Genomic DNA, 18,940 nt, shown 5'->3' with positions numbered 1-18,940 from the left:
CTCAAAGGCCCTGTGTGCACATGGCACTTCCTGTCCCTGCAGCACTCGTTGCCCGAGCAGTAACACCACACATCAGCCCACAGAGCAACAGGCTCCCTCCGCCAGCGTTATTCATTCGGGACACTGCAGAGCACAATAAGCCATTCAGTTTTCAGTCCGTCTGCGTCTGCCTGCAAAGCTCTAGGAGGGAGAACCTGCCCCATAAGTCACAGAGCTGGGAGCACGGGCTTCGAAGGGTCCCACTCTGTGTTACTTGCTGTGTTTCCTCTCTCCAGCTCTCAGTTTCCTCATCTATAAAATGGGAAAATAACCCCATAGAGTTGCTGGGAGGAATAAATGAACTAATGTGTGCAAAGCCATTTGCCCAGTGCCTGGCACGTCATCCATTTTCCACTTCTACAAAGTCACCAGTGAGGGGTTGCTTTGGCTACCACAGGATTATCTATATTTTTGTTTAAAGGAGGAAAGGGAGGTTCATGTTTATTACTTAGCTCTATAAGAAGAGACATGTTTCTTTCCCATTTTCAAACTTGAGATTTTAATCTTGCACGATTTGTTCCTTCCAGGGGTGGCTCCACTGGGGACATTTTGGAGGCCACTTCAGGAGCGTTTTGAGAGAAGGGTGGGAAACGCCAGGGCCGGGGCTTCTCCAGCGGATACGCACTGTAGAAATGATGAGTTCAGGGCATTTGTTCTGACACAGAAAGCAGCACCCTGTTCACAGCAGGGGAAAAGCACTAAAGAGATGTGACCAGCAGTCCAGGGGCAGAGCCATGGGTGATAGCCCAGCACTTCCAGGAGCTGAGAGATGGCTGAAGAGGAGGGAAGGAGAGGAAGGCTGCCCCAGCTGGGGAAGAGCTGTTTCTCAGAAGTTCATAGGTCACCTTCCGTTCCCATACCAGGTTCTCTGTGCATCCTTAGAAAGGAGCAATTAGGGTGCCAAATCCCCAAAGCCTGTGCATATACAGTTCCATGAATGGGAATGACCTTGGGGCATCCAATGTACAAGTTGAAAATATACAAAGAAAATTTGGGTGATACATGGACTGAATATCATAATTAATGGATGTTCACTCTTCCCCCTAAATGTATCATTCTTTGTGTGATAGACATGAGAAAGAACCTGAGAAACATGTAGAGCAGATATGAGGGAAATAAAACAATAATTACAATTATTCCTCCCAATATTTTATGCTATATGAAGGTGGGGGCTATGTCTCATTGCCTTCCCCCACCACCTACCTCCCCATTTCTAGCCTAGTGTCTCGTTAGCATGGTGAATTCTGAGTGTCTGCACTCAGTATCTGTTGAATAAGTGAATGCATTCCCTGTCTCTGGAGTGCCCCAAGAGCTGGCTGCCTGGCCACTTGGCAGGAATGCGTTTGAAGGGAGTGGAGCCACAGTGGGATGGCTGGACTTAGACACCTCGAGAGTCACTCAAGCCTGCGAATCTGTAATTCTAGAATCTGGCAGGCACAGTAGCATGGGAGGAGGTAGGACGTGGACAAACACTCTTAATACTCATAGTACTCATTTTTATTTTATGTGTATTGAAAAATGTCATTAGAACATCAAACCTTCAATTTCACAAACCCTATTGGTAAGGATGAGGCTAAATCATTACAAAATGAGTTAATTCGTACAAACATGTTAAGTAAATAAGAGTCTTGGTGGATGTGGACCTAGCAAATATTACAGCCATGGTGCCGCTCTGACCAACGGCTGGGAGGCCTTTAAATTTGCTACCAGGTCTGAGGTCTGCAAGAAGACCATGAAAATCTGCAGGGTTTCTGTCTTGACAATGTTGACTTTTGGGCTCGGTACTTCTCTGTTGTATCCTGTGTGTTGCACATGTTTTGCAGTATCCTTGATCTCTCCCCACTGGATATCAGTAGCACCCTCTACCCCACCCCCCATTTGCGACAACCAAAAAGTCTCCAGGTGTTGCCAAATGTCCTCTGCGGGGGCAAAATCATCCCGGGTTGAAACCACTGTCTTAGACGAAGGAGCCAGCTGGCATGGATCAGATGCCAACAAATGTTTAAATCAGTTTCCACTAAAATGAGTCCTTGCAGAATGACTCCAGGCATTGACTGTGGTCCTAGAGCATGAGAACACGGAGGGTCCCAGCAGAGAGCCAGGAAAAGTAAAGATGCCATGGGCCTCAAGGCCAGATGTGTTCATGATTTGGCCAGATGCATGTATATTATTGCTTTTACAAAACAGATAAGGTACATTTACCCTTTACGGACCCTAATCCATGAATTTTTACATTTCTTTAGGGCCAGCATGGCTAATGAAAAGAAATGTTAGAATTCTTGTCCCTGAAAATCAACCAACCAGCAGGTACCAAGATTTGGGGTTGGTGAAGCAGTGCCCACGGAAGGGGCTGTCTCTGAAAAGCCTGCATTGTTGATGTTTTCCAGCTGCCGCTTGGTTCAGAGGGACAGAAACCACACCGTTGCCTTTTTCTGTGCTGGTGGGTGCTCTGCCCCACGCCTTGTGACGCCGGAGAGGGTAGCAGATCCCGTTACCTCTGAGTGACCCTTTCCCTCTCAGTGGACCTTTGTCAGAAGAAAAAGGTGTCTCTCTTGACGCTGGTTCAGTGAGCCAAATTTTAAGTAAACAGAAATGGAAGGTGCTAAGCAAACAAACTCCAGCCAAATGGAATATCCAAGGTCTGGATGGCCAGCTGCCACTTTTGAGTTGTTTTCCAGCATAGAACCTTCTAGTTAGGTTGCAGAGTTTCAGATTGGAAAAATCAGACCTAAGAAAACAAAGTCAAACTCCCAGACCTCATTTCCTTGCCTCCTGACACATCTCTACCCAAGAGGTCAGCGCAGGTATAGAATTGAGGGAGATGGGAGACACCACCCAGTCTGACATTTTGTTTAGGGAGGAACTAAGGCTCAGGGGATGTGATGAGTCTTCCCACAAGTCACACAACCAACCAGTAGCAGGATAAGGACCCAAGTAAGTCTTCTCTTGACCTAATCCCTCTTGCTCTGTGACCTTTTATTCTAGAAAGTTCTGAAACTAAAGATATTCACATTCTTTTCTCTGACAGAGTAGCTAAGATCAGCTCTAAATTCCTCAGCTGCTCATGTGGGGCTCCGTGAGTAGACTGTTTGTGTTCGATGCATGATATGGAAATCATCTGGTCACCCACTGAAATAATTGCTTTTCTCTTTTAGTACAGAGACACATGGCCTAAGTCGCTGCTGAAATTTTAGACACATGAGCCCAGGTTTGGGACTTGGCAAGAGAATAGGCCAGATGGGAACTGTTGCTTGACAAATTGAAAGTCCTTTGTTTCGGAATGAACCAAACCTGGCTTCAGCTAATCTACAAAAAGAAGTGGGGGAGGGGCTATATTGCAGAGCCCATTTTGATTTGATTTGATTTTTTTGGCACAGACTACTGTTTGCATCAATAAGCATTCTGGGTTTATCATATTAACAGAATGACATCCCCCAAGCTCAAAACTGCAAGTGTAGCTTTGAGGGACTTCTTGGAGTGCTTATTTAAAGTATATTATTATAAGATTGAATGTCTCCGTAGGGGGCGCTACTTCATCCCAAGGCAACTGATGGATTTAAAAACAGATTAATCCAATAATGTTTCGTCTACCCTCTTACAGTCTCTATTTAAATGGCTGAATATTTCAGTTAGCAGCAAACCCAAACCAGCTAAGATGGGCTGATTTCAGCAGGAGAATCAGTACTGATTAGTACTACTCTGCTTTCTCAAAGTACTTTTATATGAAGACCTTACACTAACCTACACAGGGAATCAAAAAGAAAAAAATGGTGAATTGCCTCAATTTATAAAGCAAGGTAACTCAGAGTAAGAAAATGCCTGCAGAGGTCCTGGTTTTTATTTCCCTCGAGCTGCAGGCCGCATTGATTTCTTTCATGAATTTCAAAACATTTGCTATCTGGTTGTTCTCTTTCTAAATGAATTCAAGGTGATTCTACTTATGTTACCTTGGACGGCTTTTTGTTTAAAAGAGAGTCTGGTATTTGTGCATTTCCTACCTGTCAGGCTATCGATCCGGAATCTGTAGGGCAATTATGCATGTGCACAGCACAGGATCCACTCTGCTTTCTCCAGGGCAGCCAATCTTGACATTTCTTACCCCGCGGCCTCCATCATGGACTCTGATGAAGGCTCTATACACTCTCAACAATACACACACACACACACACACACACACACACGGACACGAACACCAAATTTTGCATTAAAGAAACTATTAATGTTGCTTTGGAATCTGATAAGATTTGGAAGCATAGGAGGTGCTAAACTGGCTCCCATAGAAAATATGAGACTTAAAAGATAAGCATGTTTGAGAATACCAAAAGTAGTTACCTAACGACTAAAAAGTCAAGATTGAGTTCTTCTTTAGATTATTAGACAATTAACTTTCTCAATAGAAGGTAACATAGAAACACTCATAGAATAAGGAACTACCTTGCAGGAAAGAACTAGAGAACTAGTCCAACCATCTTGTTTTACATTTGGTTGGGGAGGCAGCTTGGGACGCCAAACCCTATTATTCTTAACTTGCAGTTGAGAGTTCCTTTTCCGCTGGAAACTTGCCCCATGAATTTCTGTGGCCATTAGACTTTTATTTAGTCCTTATCAGCATCGTAATTATGTGTGTATGGGCTAGACAAGAGACTGATTGTTTTTCTCTACCGAGAATATTAATCGCCATTCATTTCCCAACCACAACATAGCTACTAGTAAATAACATAATTACTAACACATTACATTAAGAAATATGTCCATATCCACATATATCTTTAAATGATGGCCAGTTGTCACAGTACTTTCCAAGTTCCCACATTTTTACAGACCTTCACAACTCCTAGGGCCTCAGTTTCTATACTTACAACATACAGATTTATTAAAGTGCTTTGCTCTCTACAGACAAAAATGCCACTGCAGTCATATGTTCTGTATGGGGCTTCGGTTATAGTCAGGGACACCACATGTGCATAGTGGTGATTGGTGCTGTTTTATCGTGGCCTCTCATGGAAGCAAAAGGTTTATTGTGAAATGATTTGGGGTGTGCCAAGAATTGTGGGCAGTTAGCTCCTTGCAACTGCAGAAACCCAGAGAACGGAATTCCAAGTGTTTTCCTAAGGAAGGGGCAAAGAACACTCCGTGCCTGGGAAGTTGGGAAGTCGAACCTGCCTAGACAGGGGACTGCCCAGGGCATCGTGGGGGAAGCAGTGGAGACCAAGATGAAGCTTCTGAGAGGGCCACAAAGTGGAATTTTTCTTTCTCCCCGAAGCATAAGAAAGCAAGAAAATCCTGTTGTTGGGTTTTGTTGGAAACACTTTCCTTATTTGTTGTTTCCTAGGTCACAGAAGGACAGTGTGGGTGGATGCACTAAAACTTGGAACTTGACTCCACTTTCTTAGCACCTTTGTCTGCATTACCTGTGGCTGAGAGTTTCTTCTTGGGGGGCAGGTGTCCAGCAGTTGTCATTTCAGAAAGGGGTCATTTCTGAGTCCCACTGAGAATTATGTGACATTTGGCAGCTGGGCTCGATATTCACACATTTAGGTTTCTTTTTCTCCTTTTCAGTTTTGTTTTGTTTGTTTTTAACCTGGGGCTGCCTTCTATATAATGATCTAGAAGTAGCTTTCTTCACACATGCTATTTTAAGCAGGGGGTAGCTGGTACAAGCAGGGGAAGCTGTCTGAATTTAAATGGACATGAAATCAGAGAGGAAAGAATTCGTGTTTAGGGCTAAAATAAATTGTCCTATAAATAAAGTTGTCCCACTGACCCCGGAATTGACAAGGGTCACTTTTGGTTTTGACAGGGTCCCTGATCAATCACACTCATTTGGAAGCAGGAGGTAAAATTCACCTTGCTGACTGTTCTCAGATTTAGGAGCAATTTTCCTGTGCCATGAAGTGATTTATTCATCAATAATGCTAATTTCTTCCATAGATCTTTTTTTTTTTTTGTAAATTTGAAAGGGAGTAAGAAAAGCTCTGAAATGAGATTTTTTTGTTATTTATGTTACTCAACATTTGATTGCCTATAATGTATTTTGCTAATGAATGTGGAAATGGGAGGTATTGTTTAAAACAAGTTTCAAAAAAAAGTTTTAATTAACTTCTAGAATCCCAAACTTACTTTTCTAGGTGATAAATACATGCCTGGAAAGCCAAGCTCATATTGAAAGTGTAGCTACAACTTAATGACAGCAATGTTAAAACACCTTTCCTATGTGCGTGTTTCTTTAACGTCTCCTATGAGCATAATGCCTGGCAGCCACTAATGAGCACAGGCCAGAGAGAGGGTGTTATGTATCACAACTGTAAAATGGCTTATTTGAGATAGTGCTATGTTTCTAGTTTACTTTTATCAAGTGGAAGCACCTTGGAACCAACCATCTCTTCTAAGTATTTGTAGGCAATGGTGCCAAGTAAATTATTCTGCAAAGTCATGGGCTTGTCGTTTGAATTACCACATTAAGTGGAGATCTAAGGCACGTATTTAAGTGAATAAGAAAAATTCACATACACCCTGCTGATGGCGGGAGGGGGAGGGGCACAGAAGAAGACTTTATAGACTGAAATTAGCCAAACTAGTTAATGAACCCATGAAATTAATTCTATCGTGATCCAGAAGTTCATGGCCCCATGCCTCCCTGGGCTGACCTCACCCACCATCCAGAACCAAAATTTGTGCCAGGTGCCTCCATGCCTCCTGCTAAGTGGGCGTCAGGCAGGGATGTGCTCTGTTGAACTACAGCCCATTTGGAACTTCGGGGAAATCTGGTGGTAGATTGGTCAGCTTATCCTGAGGGTATTTCAGATGGAAGCCCTACAAGTCTTCCATTGCGTCACATTCACCTTCTCATCAACCTGACCTTGTCAGACAGTGTAAAGATGATAATTACCGTAACTAAATTTTATTGTGTGCTTACTATGTGCTAGGCATTGTTCTGAGTGTTTTACATCTACGACCTCATTTAATCCTCACGACAACTCAAAGAACTTTGTGCTGTTCTGATCCCCATCTTATAAACAATGTTACTGGAGCTCACTGGGTTACATCACCTGCCTGGAGTCCCTCAGTGAATGTAGAGTGGAGATTCCCACCCAAGGAACCTGGCCCCAGAGTAAACCTAAGCGGTGGACTCTGCACTTTTGCTAGGACCCAGCTCTTGAATGGAAACCTAGCCTCTGCAGAAAGTCCCGGGAAAACGTGAGGGCCAAAGTGAAGGCAAGCTACACATTTCCAGGCAAATCCTGTTAAGTAATATTCTTAATGCCATTCAGACATAACAGAAAAGTTGACCAATTTCACTGTTGGAAGTGCACGGGGCCTTAGGTTTGTGTTCACTGATCTTCTCAACCTGGCTCTCCTACATCTCTTTCCAGAATGAAGTGTCTATGTTGAAAAACGAGGTGGCGCAGCTGAAACAGTTGTTGCTAACACATAAAGATTGCCCAATAACAGCCATGCAGAAAGAGTCGCAAGGATATCTAAGTAAGTCATTGACTTTCTTGCTGTTTTTAATGTTCAGTGTTTTGCCTCTAATTTTGCATTCAATTGTATTGAAAGAGCAAGAGTAAAGTGTAGGTTGTACATCCAGGCAGACACACTAGAACTCGGACGGCTGCCAGACAATGCCACCAGAGGCAGGCCTCTTTTCTAACCCCCGGGCATCACCATGCCCACCACCTCTGGCTAGACTTGCCCTGGCATTTCACATTGTAAAACCCTACCAAATTCCAAATCTGCAACCAGTAGAAAAATGGCCTGCTGGCACCCAATTACCATGGGCTAGCAATCTTCCAGAGAAATCCATGAGCTGGCAAACAGGCCTTGGGTGTATTACATCCAGTGCCTCAGGATACGCAGCATGTTATTCACTGAGCTAAAAAACTGGTGACCTTGCCTCAGTTTATCAATACATAAAGTGGATCCCTTTTCTTAGACCCCAAGTTCTGCAGCTGGAATGTCAGTATATTGGTTAACTATTAGTTGAGTAGGGGGGGTGGGAGGTGCAGGGACTCATGGCTGAAGGTCAATTTATTTTCAAATAATTTTTTAGATTGAGCAACACAGAGTCTCCCACCACATGTGAGTATTTTTCCACATTTGATGTATGGACGGCTATTTGAAAATACCAGGTGGGGAACGTCACATCCCGAGACTCAAACACATTGAACCATTCTGCTGATCTAGAAAGCATGGCTTTGCTTGTAGCTCTAAACTGGGAAGGCATAGCTTTGTGACTACCGTTTAAAGTTCTGAAATTAACCCCCAGGAGAACATGTGTGAAAACACTTCTATTTCTAGTAATCGTCTAGTAGTATTTTTCTAGACTTGAGTAGTCCACAAGTCACCCAGGAAAGAGCTATATTGGGGTGTGTGTGTGTTTTTTCCTAGGTCCGGAGAGCAGCCCTCCCGCGAGCCCGGTCCCCGCTTGCTCCCAGCAGCAGGTCATCCAGCATAACACCATCACCACGTCCTCGGCGGTCAGCGAGGTGGTGGGAAGCTCCACCCTCAGCCAGCTCACCACTCACAGAACAGACCTGAATCCGATCCTTTAAAAACCAGGGCTCAGACCTTGCCTCCAAGAAGAGCTGCCGCGTCCCATGCGTCCTTTCCTTGAAGGGCATTTTTAGAATTAACTCAGACCTGGAAGACTCCTCAGCTCTTCAGAGACTGGCTTTCGTTTTTACAGTCATCATGGAAATGTTGTCTTTTATACTTAGTTCTATGAGAAAAAAGGGAGTTATGCAATTACTATCTATCAGCTTGGGAAATGCTTTGGTGCTTTTCTCCAGTTTTCTGGTACCAGTTACATGTTTATAAACTGAATGCTTTCTGTATATAGTCATGGTTTCATTAGCAGTCCAACCCTTTGCCTGAGACATTGACTCTTGTTAAGCCGCAGCTTATAGCCAAAATGAGGCATGCTTAGGTGTCAACAGATGCAAGGCAACTGGGTGAGATGTCTGATGACATCATAGTCCGTGTTGAGCTTGTGCTGTGATGTCACCAGAATCCCAGATAAACACAGAGCCTTTTCCACAGCTTTGTTTCTCTTACTATAAAAAGCGTAAGATCCATTGGTGTCCAAATAACGCCACCAGGCATCTCCCCACCCCTCCTGCTCCCCTTGGCCCACTTCCTCCAATGCCCACTTCCTTCTCCGTTTCCACTCCTTGCTGGGCTCCCTGTTTACTCTATATCTTTACTTTCTTCTGCTTTATTTTTCCCCCTTGAGCATTGCATGTAAAGAAGAAAATAATGTTTAAAGAAAAAAATAAAAGCAAACCTCAGCAATGTGGACCTAGCCATCGCTTCCCTTGCCCTTGACCCGCAGCTGGAGTTCATTCAACTCGTGCTTCTTACAAAATAGTAACCAGGAGATGTTTAATGTGCCTGATTTAATGTTTTTAATAATCAGAGCAAATAAAAAGTGGCTTAGCCATAGGTGAAGCACTGTTGAGTGCCAGCTGTGGAGACACTAGGGAAGGGAGCCGTGTAAGCCTCGATTGTGAAAGTCCAAATCATGATGCGAGGCTAAAACATCACACCCTCAAATCACAGCTGGTTTTATATGGCCTGTCTATAACGTCAAAAACCCATGTACTATATAATAATTCAGAAGGGCTCTATTCACTACACAAATTACATTGTTCAGTCATCAGCTACTAATAGCCTAAGATTTATTGTTGTGTATGTTTTTTCTTAAGCCTATGGAACCAGCTTTGCTGTTCTGGTGGGTGAAAGTAGATGAACTAGTGGAGGAACAAAGAGAGAAAGAAAACCTAATGTTCCATTGGGGCACTTCCCGCCCTCCCACGGCAGTGAAAGAAAGGACCCCATGGACATGGCTACTCCACTCTCCTGAACAATTCTGATTTACATTTTCAACAACTTTTGTGGAATTGCCCATTATACAAAGCAGATAGTTCCAAACCACAGTTGTGCCTCCTTGAATCAAGCCATTCTACTGTGCTAATGTTTTAATATCACATCTCACAAATAACCAGGCTAATGTTTCTCTTTAGCAGTCTAGACAGGTGCTGGTGTTTCATCTCCATTTGAATGCTTGACCTCCTAACATGAGTGTGTGTGTGTGTGTGTGTGTGTGTGTGTGTGTTCATGGGATTTAAAGGAATAGTATTTTACAAAAGGTGTAGCTTTTATAAGAGTTCAGAAAAAGGAAGGACGTGTGTGTTTTTTCTCTCACTATAGTGTAAGAATCTATTTTGGAGAAAAGAGAAAATATGAGAGTTGTGAAGCATGATTTTTATAACTAGTTTCAGTTTTATCTACTAACTTACTTTTTAAATCAGTATTTATCAACAATCTTTTCATGTATGCAGTGCTTTCGAAAGAAACTTTTGAGTATCCAGTGAAACTCATGACTTGGATATATGGTCTAAAAATCAAAGCAAAAACAAACAAAAAAAAGAAAACAAAAAAAAAGAAAAGGAAAAAAAAGAAAAATGTAAACAAAAAGGATTTTCTATTATATTTTAGACGAACATATCATTTTTAAGTATTTTAAATACTGAATTCAAAGTTGTTTTTTGTTTTGTCTTGTTTTGAATCCCAGCAGTAACAGTTGAGTGGTTTAACCTAACTGGCTTCCTAAGAAACATTGAAGATTTAGCTGAAAAATAAGTTAACATTCTTATCTCTTTATTGAAATGAAAAATAATTTTTTCATAACTCCTGCCTAGGACTATCTATGTGTCCCTCTACAAAGGAAAAAGAGCTCATTGAAATGTTTGTTTGGGGTTTTTTTTTAATTTTTTGCTTTAAGTAAACAAAAACTTTTCTTTCTTTACTGCATGCATAGCACTTACGAAATGGATTTTTAAAAAATCCACTGGTGATACCAGAATGTCCAGGGAGTGGGTTGTCACTAAAATTATGGTTTACTATTGTTCCACCTCTTGACTGAAATATTTAGTTGCTAAACCCAAAGCCTCTGCAGTTAAGAACTTGCCTGAGTTTCCTTAATTCAGCAACTTGACAGTTTGACTGATGTGCATTATATATAGCTCAATTATGTCTGTTCTTTATGCTAAGTAGGCGAACCAGCCACACACGTTGGCCAACGGGCCTCAGCGTATAATTAGAAGGAACTGTCTTCTTGTTACACGCAGGGCCGTTAGGTGTGTTCATTAGCAATGTGGAAACAGTCAATGGAAGATGCCTGAAATCCCAAACAGAAAGGCTCATTGGTCACATCCAACACTCGGCTTATCAATATCAGCTTATCAATATGAAGTGATTTCCCTTGAAGGCCCAGCTTTCTCCGGACTATGGAACAATCAGTCCTCCCTCTTGCCAATCTGGGAAAATGTCTTTCTCCCCCATTCTTCTCTCCCACTGAATTACTGGTCACCCCTCCATAATTTCATGAATCGGTTGCAGCGATCTTCAGAGCATTCACCCGAGGGCTCTGCAGCGCTGCCCTCCTCGCTCCCTTGGCATATTTTTATTGGCAGGATATGCTTCTGAAGTCACTGCCAGCCTACCTGGAAATTACTACTTTTTTCCTCCCCTGCCTTTTGTGATGGGAGTTAACACCTTTGAAAAGTACACGTGGTAGTGTTTCTACCCGCTGAATCCTCCCCGAAACTGAAGCATCCACATCTGAATTGTTTCTCCTTAACAACATAGGCAGGGACAGGTCTGGTGGAAATCCTAGCCTTGGATGAATGCACTTGTTTCAAAGCCAGGTGTTAGGTCAGAAGTCTTCCCTATACCTTCCCACCCACCCTGCTCCCACCTCCAAGTCAATGTCCTCAAGTCACCATCTCAGCACAGCTTGTAGGAGCCGGTATGTGCTGTCACTGCGTGGTTAGCATGAGGGTGACTGACTTGGGGCAAATGCTCTTTGGAGCCTATTCAGTCAAACGCAGCAAGTACCCAATAGAGGGGCATCAACGGTGAACGTTCAGGTGGCTGTTGCCTGTTAGTGAGGCACATTTGAGTGTGTCTGTTGATTCGTCATTTGAAATCTTAAACTAGCTGCAGTGAAAGACCAGCCCTGGGCTGGGGGTGGGGTAGGTTAAGCTTCAGTAACAGCTATAAATCTAGCCATTTGGTTAGAGTAGAATGTGCTTTCTGGTTAATAAAGATCATCTAAGAAAATATATATGTATGTATGTGTGTATACAGTGGAAGTCAAGGACCAAAGCAAAATTTGAACAGGAATCTATTAATTTAGAATTTTATAAGATATTTATTAATAAATGTTATTTTTAAACATTCCATTTGAACAGTATTCTTCTGTAGGATCTACTTGTTTTTAAAGTATTAGCTCATAATAAACTACTCTAGTGTATGTAGCCTCATTTTTCAGGGTTTCAATGGCCGCGCTCCATCATTTGGTGGAAATGTTTGCTTGGACCTCTTTGCATAGAAATATCAAGGATTATTATTGCTCTGTGAGTTATTTTTTTAATCTGTGTTCTGAACAGCTTTTTTTTCAAAAAAAAAAACAACATTTATCCCTTTGTGCATGTGTAAAGTAAGCTCTCCCCTTTAGGGAGCACAGTTCAGCTAAAGGGAATCAGTAACTACAACTGGAATACTTTCTTGTAAAAGTGTAAAAACAACTTCATCTCTGTGTCTCTCCACCCCACCCCAATTTCCCAGAGTGCTTTGCACTATTCAGCTCTCTCAGTGCTCTTTGTGTCCCTTCTCAAACAATGCAGTAGCTTTAAGCCACTCAACGCCATTATGCAGTCTATCTGAGAAGGAAAAGGAAACAACCCATTTAAATTTGAATAAAACTGTGCCTATGCGAACAGTAGCAATTTAGAACCTCTCTTCTGCTTAAAATAATTTATATTTTAAAGTTGCACTTTAGCTTTTCTGATCCCTTTCTCTTGTTCTCTCTTGAACCTCCACCTTGTCCTCAAGCTTGCCTTCCCTCTTCCCTCTTCACTGAACCCCACCCCTTCCTCCCAGGCTCTGAGCTGCATCATTTAACATACTTTATGTAATATTTGCACCAGGTACATTTGCGTGTGGTCCTAAGTAGCCTAGCGAAGATGTGCTGCTCACATCGCCTAGATGAAGCCTGCTACGAGAATGCGCAGGAGAAGAGCCAGTTTATACTCTACCTTTATTCACAGCATGTTTTTGTAAAGTGTTATATTATGCAACAGATGTGAGGCAGCAGCTAAGCTACACTTAAGAATGTTCTATCTTATCCTCCAAACCAAAGTGTCCTGAACGAGCAGGAGACTTGTTGTGCGCATCATGGTGCACAATGGACTGTTGTCCTAGCCATGGTCTCTCTGAGGCTGCTGAAATAGCAGTGGTCCTTTCTAGTCCATTCCTAGGTCTCAAAAATGCAATGTTGCCTTGTAACAAAATTAGGGACAGCGCCTTTATTTTACAATTGTAATCTAAGAAAGGACAAGAAGACACTGAAGCAATAAACTTACAAGTAAACTCCAATACCAAAACAAAGAGAAGAAAAAATAAACCTTCACTCATCGTGTTGTGAAAATAAAAAAGTGTATGTCCATTCAAAATATTTTACTATTTCTTGTGGAGTTTCTCAGTGATGTAATGCTTATAGCCAAATTGCTTAAAGAGTGTTTATATATTTTTTCCTTATAAATTGTCTATTTTTAAATAAAAACTATTTAACCACACATTGAAGGGGGGTAAGGCCAAATTGCCAGCATTCGTTTCAAGATGAATATTCTTCCGTGGCACTCTGATACCTTTCCAAGCTTATCATCAGAGGGAACCAATCATTATCAGCCGTTCAATGTAGACCAACTTACAGTATCTAACTCAGTAGTAGTCAGGATTTAGAAAGCTCTTCTTAAGCCATTTGAGAATTTCTTGCATTGAGTTTCATATTATAGAACTTTATAGAACGTTTGTTTTTACAGAGTTATGGTAGCCTCAGGACAGAGAATGTGGAGCCTGAATGAAGTAGCTTTAAGTGCATCATTAAAGTCATATCACACTAAGCTCCCCAGGCTGGTGCGCTCCTTTAGAATGCCAGTGCTCTGGACACTTAGGAGGCCGAGAAAGGTATCCCAGTGCTGAAGTGGAGGGCATTCAGAGAAAGGACCCTTGCCAGCCGGCCAGTAAAAAAAAAAAAAAAAAAAAAAAGGACCTACCTACCCTCTTTCCTTCTACGTTCTGCTAAATCACACCTGCCTCACAGAGAGAGGGCTTCTGCCTTTGAGGCTTGTCTGGAAGAAAAAATAAGCTTTGAAATGTTCTCCTTGGGGAGGACATGGGGTTTGGGATCTTCTGGAAAAGCCCAGAAGAAAAAATGGCTTGGTTCAAACACATATTCCAGGGCAATTGGAATATAGATATTGTGCAAAAAGAGAACTAAAAGAGAAAAGTTTAGCATTGTACAAAGTAAGTGTTAACTAAGGAAGTCCCCCCAAAAAGGTGCTGTCACTTTAAGTTCTAGACTGGGGGGTTGTTTGTAATTGTAAACAGCAAAGCATTTGTGTTTGTTTGTCTATTTGTAAAGCAACCACCTTCCTTACTGGAAGGAGAAAACAATTTTGGGGTACATACCTGTAAATATTTGCTGCAGCATTTAATATGTTTAATTTTATGTTAAGCTTTTTGTTGCATAGTGAACACATTATTGTTACCAATGGACAATGAGTTCATTAAGACTGTTCAACTAGGTCAGATTTTTACATCTCTTTTTAGCAAGAAGAGACAAGATTTTGTGCATTTGTACAAATGTTAATATCACTGCAATTCCAATATAATAAAGCACTCAAATGCAAAAAATATACCTAACCTTTGTATGGTGAAATTTGGGTTTGGGGAAAAACGACGTCTATTCTACACGCAATCTCATTCATGCCCTGTAAGCCACGACTTAATCTCTCAGAGTCACCATTATCAGGGACAAAAGAAGGTGAGACTTTCTCCTCAGACCATCATGACACTTCCTTCCACTTCCTCTTCCATCCAACTTCCCAACTGAGGCTGCCAGTCTGACTCACTCACAGTGGGTTGGCCGTACAACTAAACTTCACTTTGGGGTGAGCAGATTTTAACAGTCAAGAAATGCAGCCAGCATAAATTCACATTCAAGTTTGATTTAGGAACCAAGAATCACAGGCTGGCTCCTCAGGCAATCAAATCCCGGAGTTCTTTGCTTGACCTCCAGGGAATTTCTCCAGAGGAAGCCTAAGGATGGTCTTGGCCCCTTTGTGCATGCCCGTTTCTAGATATCCACCTACTTCCTTCCTCTTTCTTCCTCTTCTTCGTTCTCATAAAACTGTTCCTTCAGTCCCTCTCCTCTTTCTCTTACACTAACTCTCTGCTCCATCAGCACAGCAAGAATCCAGCCATCATTTTTCACCCATTACTTTACTGTTACAGCTCCATCTAAGCTACCAGCATCTCTCTCCTGAATTATTGCAATTTTCTCCTACCTGGCAGCCAGAGGAAGCCTTTGAAAATGAATGTCAGACCTTGTCCCTCCACTGCTAAAACCCTACAAGGACTCCTCCCCTCATTCAGAGCAAAAGTAAGTTCCTTACCACCAACTCCCACAAAGACCGTACCTGGCCCCCCCACCCTCCACCCCCGCCCCCGCCCCAGTTCATTCCCTGAGCTTATCTCCTGCCATTTTCTCCCCCCTCACACCTCTCCAGCTTCATCAATATCTTTAAGGTTCTTCAAATACCCCTCGCACCATCCACCTGAATGCCTTTGTACATGCCGTTGTTTATTCCTCTACCCAGAATATCCCTGCCCCCCCCCAAGTTGGCATAATTCACCTGTCTCCCTCTCAGTTAAGCCCTTCCTGGCCATCCTATATGAAATTATATCACCCTCCCTCTTTATTCTCCTGTCTTGCCCAGACTATGTTTTCCATTGCATTCCCCACCATCTAACATAATTTACATTTAGTTGTTATGTTGAATTGTCTGTCTCCCCCAAGTAGAATGTAAGCTCCACAAGAGCAAGGGCATTCTCTGTTTTGTTCACCCTTGTGACCCAAGACCTGGAACAGTGGATACACAATGGGTGCACAATAAACATCCAGGGAATGAATGGTCTGTCGTTTCCTTTCTGTTTTCTCCAACCCATCCCCCTGGTCCTGTGGCCATAGGACATGTCCTCTGACACCTAGCCTGACAGTGAGACAGGATATTTGAAATCTGGACAGGAACAAAAATTTGGGGAGGAGGCTGGAAGTGATTGCTGATCTAATGGCAACCCCATCTGTTACATTTACATTTAAACCACGCAGTACTCTCACAGTCCCCAAGCGAGTCTTTCTAATGCCCATCCCACGCTCATTTGTAATTTCAAAGCCATTACTATTGGTTAAAAAAAATTGTTCTGAGCCCACATTTACAGTTTGCAGAGAGACAACTTTAATCCTTGTCCTATCTTCCTCCCTGGGTGTCTCTGGATCTTCACAATGTCCTTTTATCTGACACTTGCTCTTGTAGTTGGTTATTGGTTAGTTACTGGATCATATTTTGCTTTACATATTTTCTTATCCAATAAAAACAGTTGTTTTTTTTAAATCAAGATAACCTGCTTTGTGGTTTGGGACCTGAGGATCTTCATTATGAGACCATAAAATTGTGGAGCACGATGGGCGCCCCCCTTTAAAGTAGTTGAGCACAAGACACTGTGTGAGGTCTGTTCCCATGGCAGTAATGCTGACTTCATCAAAACAAGCATGGGAATTAGGCTGCAAAAGAGAAAAAAATACTGATTTTCAAAATATAAAGAGAGTTCCAGACTTGTACACCTCAGAAGCTACTGCCTTTCGGCAACTATAGATGGTTGGATGAATTATAAGATTTAAAAAATAGTCTTTTAGGAGTTAGACCTAGCAAAACATCATCATCATCATAACATCATCATCATCATCATTATCATCATCATCATCATCATCATCATTGAAAATAGTGATATTTAAACTTGGGAATTAAGTCAGAAAGCTTTTGGTCACTAAGGTTCATCTTTGATGTTGTCAGCTACCGTGTTTTTGCTCACATCGAATTCCCTGTACCAAAGGGAGGCTGACTCATAGCAACTGTCAGGAATCTCCCCTATATCTTTTGAAATCAACATTACTACAACATGGACCCAAGGGGTTTACAAGGACTCCCATAAGGCATCTGTACTTTCTCGGGAAAAGATCTGCCTACACATTTGTTTAAATGAATAAAAAAACGAAAGATCCTGCCTTCACAACATAGTCCAATTTCTCAATACTCCTTTTTTATATTGATACATTTATTTATTTTTTTATTTTCATTGAATTTATTAGGGTGACATTGTTTAATAAAATATATAGGTTTCAAGTGTACAATTCCATAATACATCATCTAGCAAGGAAATTGTTTTGAATATTTAAACATGATTGTATTGCATTTACACAGGATAAGTCCTTGATCACCTTAAGTTTTGTATCATCTATGGCTCTCCCTTCCCCTAGCCTTTCTGTCTTTGATTTAATCTGTCAAGCATTTATTTAGCACTTACTGTGTGCTAGTACTCTGAAGAGCACAAAGGTGATTTAACCAAGTGCCGGCGGAGGGCGGAGAATAATGATTTTCCGAAACCAGATGGACAAAAGGCCAGGCATGTTTGGGTCATATGCTGGGAAGATGGTGTATCTAGTGTGGCAGGAGTGAAGGAAACTGAAGCAAGACGGCAGAGGTCTAAGGAATTTAAACCTTAAGCAACAGACAACAGGAAACCATCAAGATATTGAGGCCAAGTGTGGTCTGAGAAACGAGTTAATGTTATAATGTTTCCCGGTTTGCAAAGTGCTTTCACATATTCCCATTCATGTTGTCAGCAAATTAATTATGAATAGGTACCAAGCAGGTTTCAGCTAGAGCAGTGGTTCTCAACCTTGGCTGCACATTAGAATCACCTGGGGATCTTTTTAAAATCCTGATTTCTGGGCCTCATCCTCCGGAAATTCTGTTTCTTTGTTATGGGGAGGGGCCACAACATTAGTAACAAACAAACAGAATTTCTGGAGGATGAGGCCCAGAAATCAGGATTTTAAAAAGATCCCAGGTGATTCTAATGTGCAGCCAAGGTTGAGAACCCACTGAGCTAGAGGAACTTTTCTGCCTTCAGAGTAGCAGGACAGAACCTGGGCTCTGGCATCAAACTGCCTGGCTGTTGCTGGGCTCCACTGCTTCCTAGTTGTCCGACCTTGGGCAAGGTCTTTAACCTCTCTGGGCCTCAGTTTCCTTATATGCAAAATGGGGATAATAACATCTACTTCATGGAGTTACTATAGGGATTAAATGAAAAAAAATATGACCATATTTTATATATACACATACATATATACACACTAGAGGCCCGGTGCACAAAAATTTGTGCACTTGGTGGGGGGGCGGTCCCTCAGCCTGGCCTGTGCCCCCTCGCAGTCTGGGACCCCTTGGGGGATGTCCACCTGCTCCCTGGGGGATCAGGCCTAAGCTGGCAGCCAGACATCCCTCTGGCAGCCCAGGAGCCTTGGGGGATGTCAACTTGCCAGTGGGAAGCAGGCCTAAGTGCAGTCAGATATCCTTAGCGCTGCTGAGGAGGCAGGAGATGCTCCCGCCACCACCACTGTGCTGGCAGCCATCAGCCTGGCTTGTGGCTGAGTGGAGCTCCCCCTGTGGGAGCGCATTGACCACCAGGGGGCAGCTCCTGCATTGAGCGTCTTCCCCCTGGTGGTCAGTGTGTGTCATGGTGACCAGTCACTCCCAGTCGTTCTGCTGCTAGGGTCAATTTGCATATTACCCTTTTATTATATAGAATGGTTGTATCAGTTCTCAAAATATTGCCTTGTGCCCTAACCGGTTTGGCTCAGTGGATAGAGCATTGGCCTGCAGACTCAAGGGTCCCAGGTTTGATTCCGGTCAAGGGCATGTGCCTTGGTTGCGGG

The 18,940-nt window shown here is 42.5% G+C and overlaps 1 protein-coding gene across 2 annotated transcripts in view; it reads left to right on the top strand.

The window, feature by feature from the left end:
- The window catches only part of CREB5 (cAMP responsive element binding protein 5), a 381,586-nt gene extending 371,975 nt beyond the window's left edge, over positions 1-9,611 (top strand). For both annotated transcript variants that reach the window (XM_023753829.1, XM_006088753.2), the window contains 2 exons: positions 7,413-7,521; positions 8,428-9,611. In XM_023753829.1, coding sequence (XP_023609597.1) covers positions 7,413-7,521; positions 8,428-8,591 — 273 coding nt within the window. In that variant the 3' untranslated portion in view covers positions 8,592-9,611. The remainder of the gene's footprint in view (positions 1-7,412; positions 7,522-8,427) is intronic.
- Positions 9,612-18,940: the final 9,329 nt, after the last annotated feature.

The sequence above is a fragment of the Myotis lucifugus genome, unplaced genomic scaffold, assembly GCF_000147115.1.
Source record: "Myotis lucifugus unplaced genomic scaffold, Myoluc2.0 scaffold_52, whole genome shotgun sequence".
Classification (NCBI taxonomy): domain Eukaryota; kingdom Metazoa; phylum Chordata; class Mammalia; order Chiroptera; family Vespertilionidae; genus Myotis; species Myotis lucifugus.
Note: the sequence above shows the minus strand (reverse complement) of the source record. Positions and strands in the feature narration are given on the sequence as shown.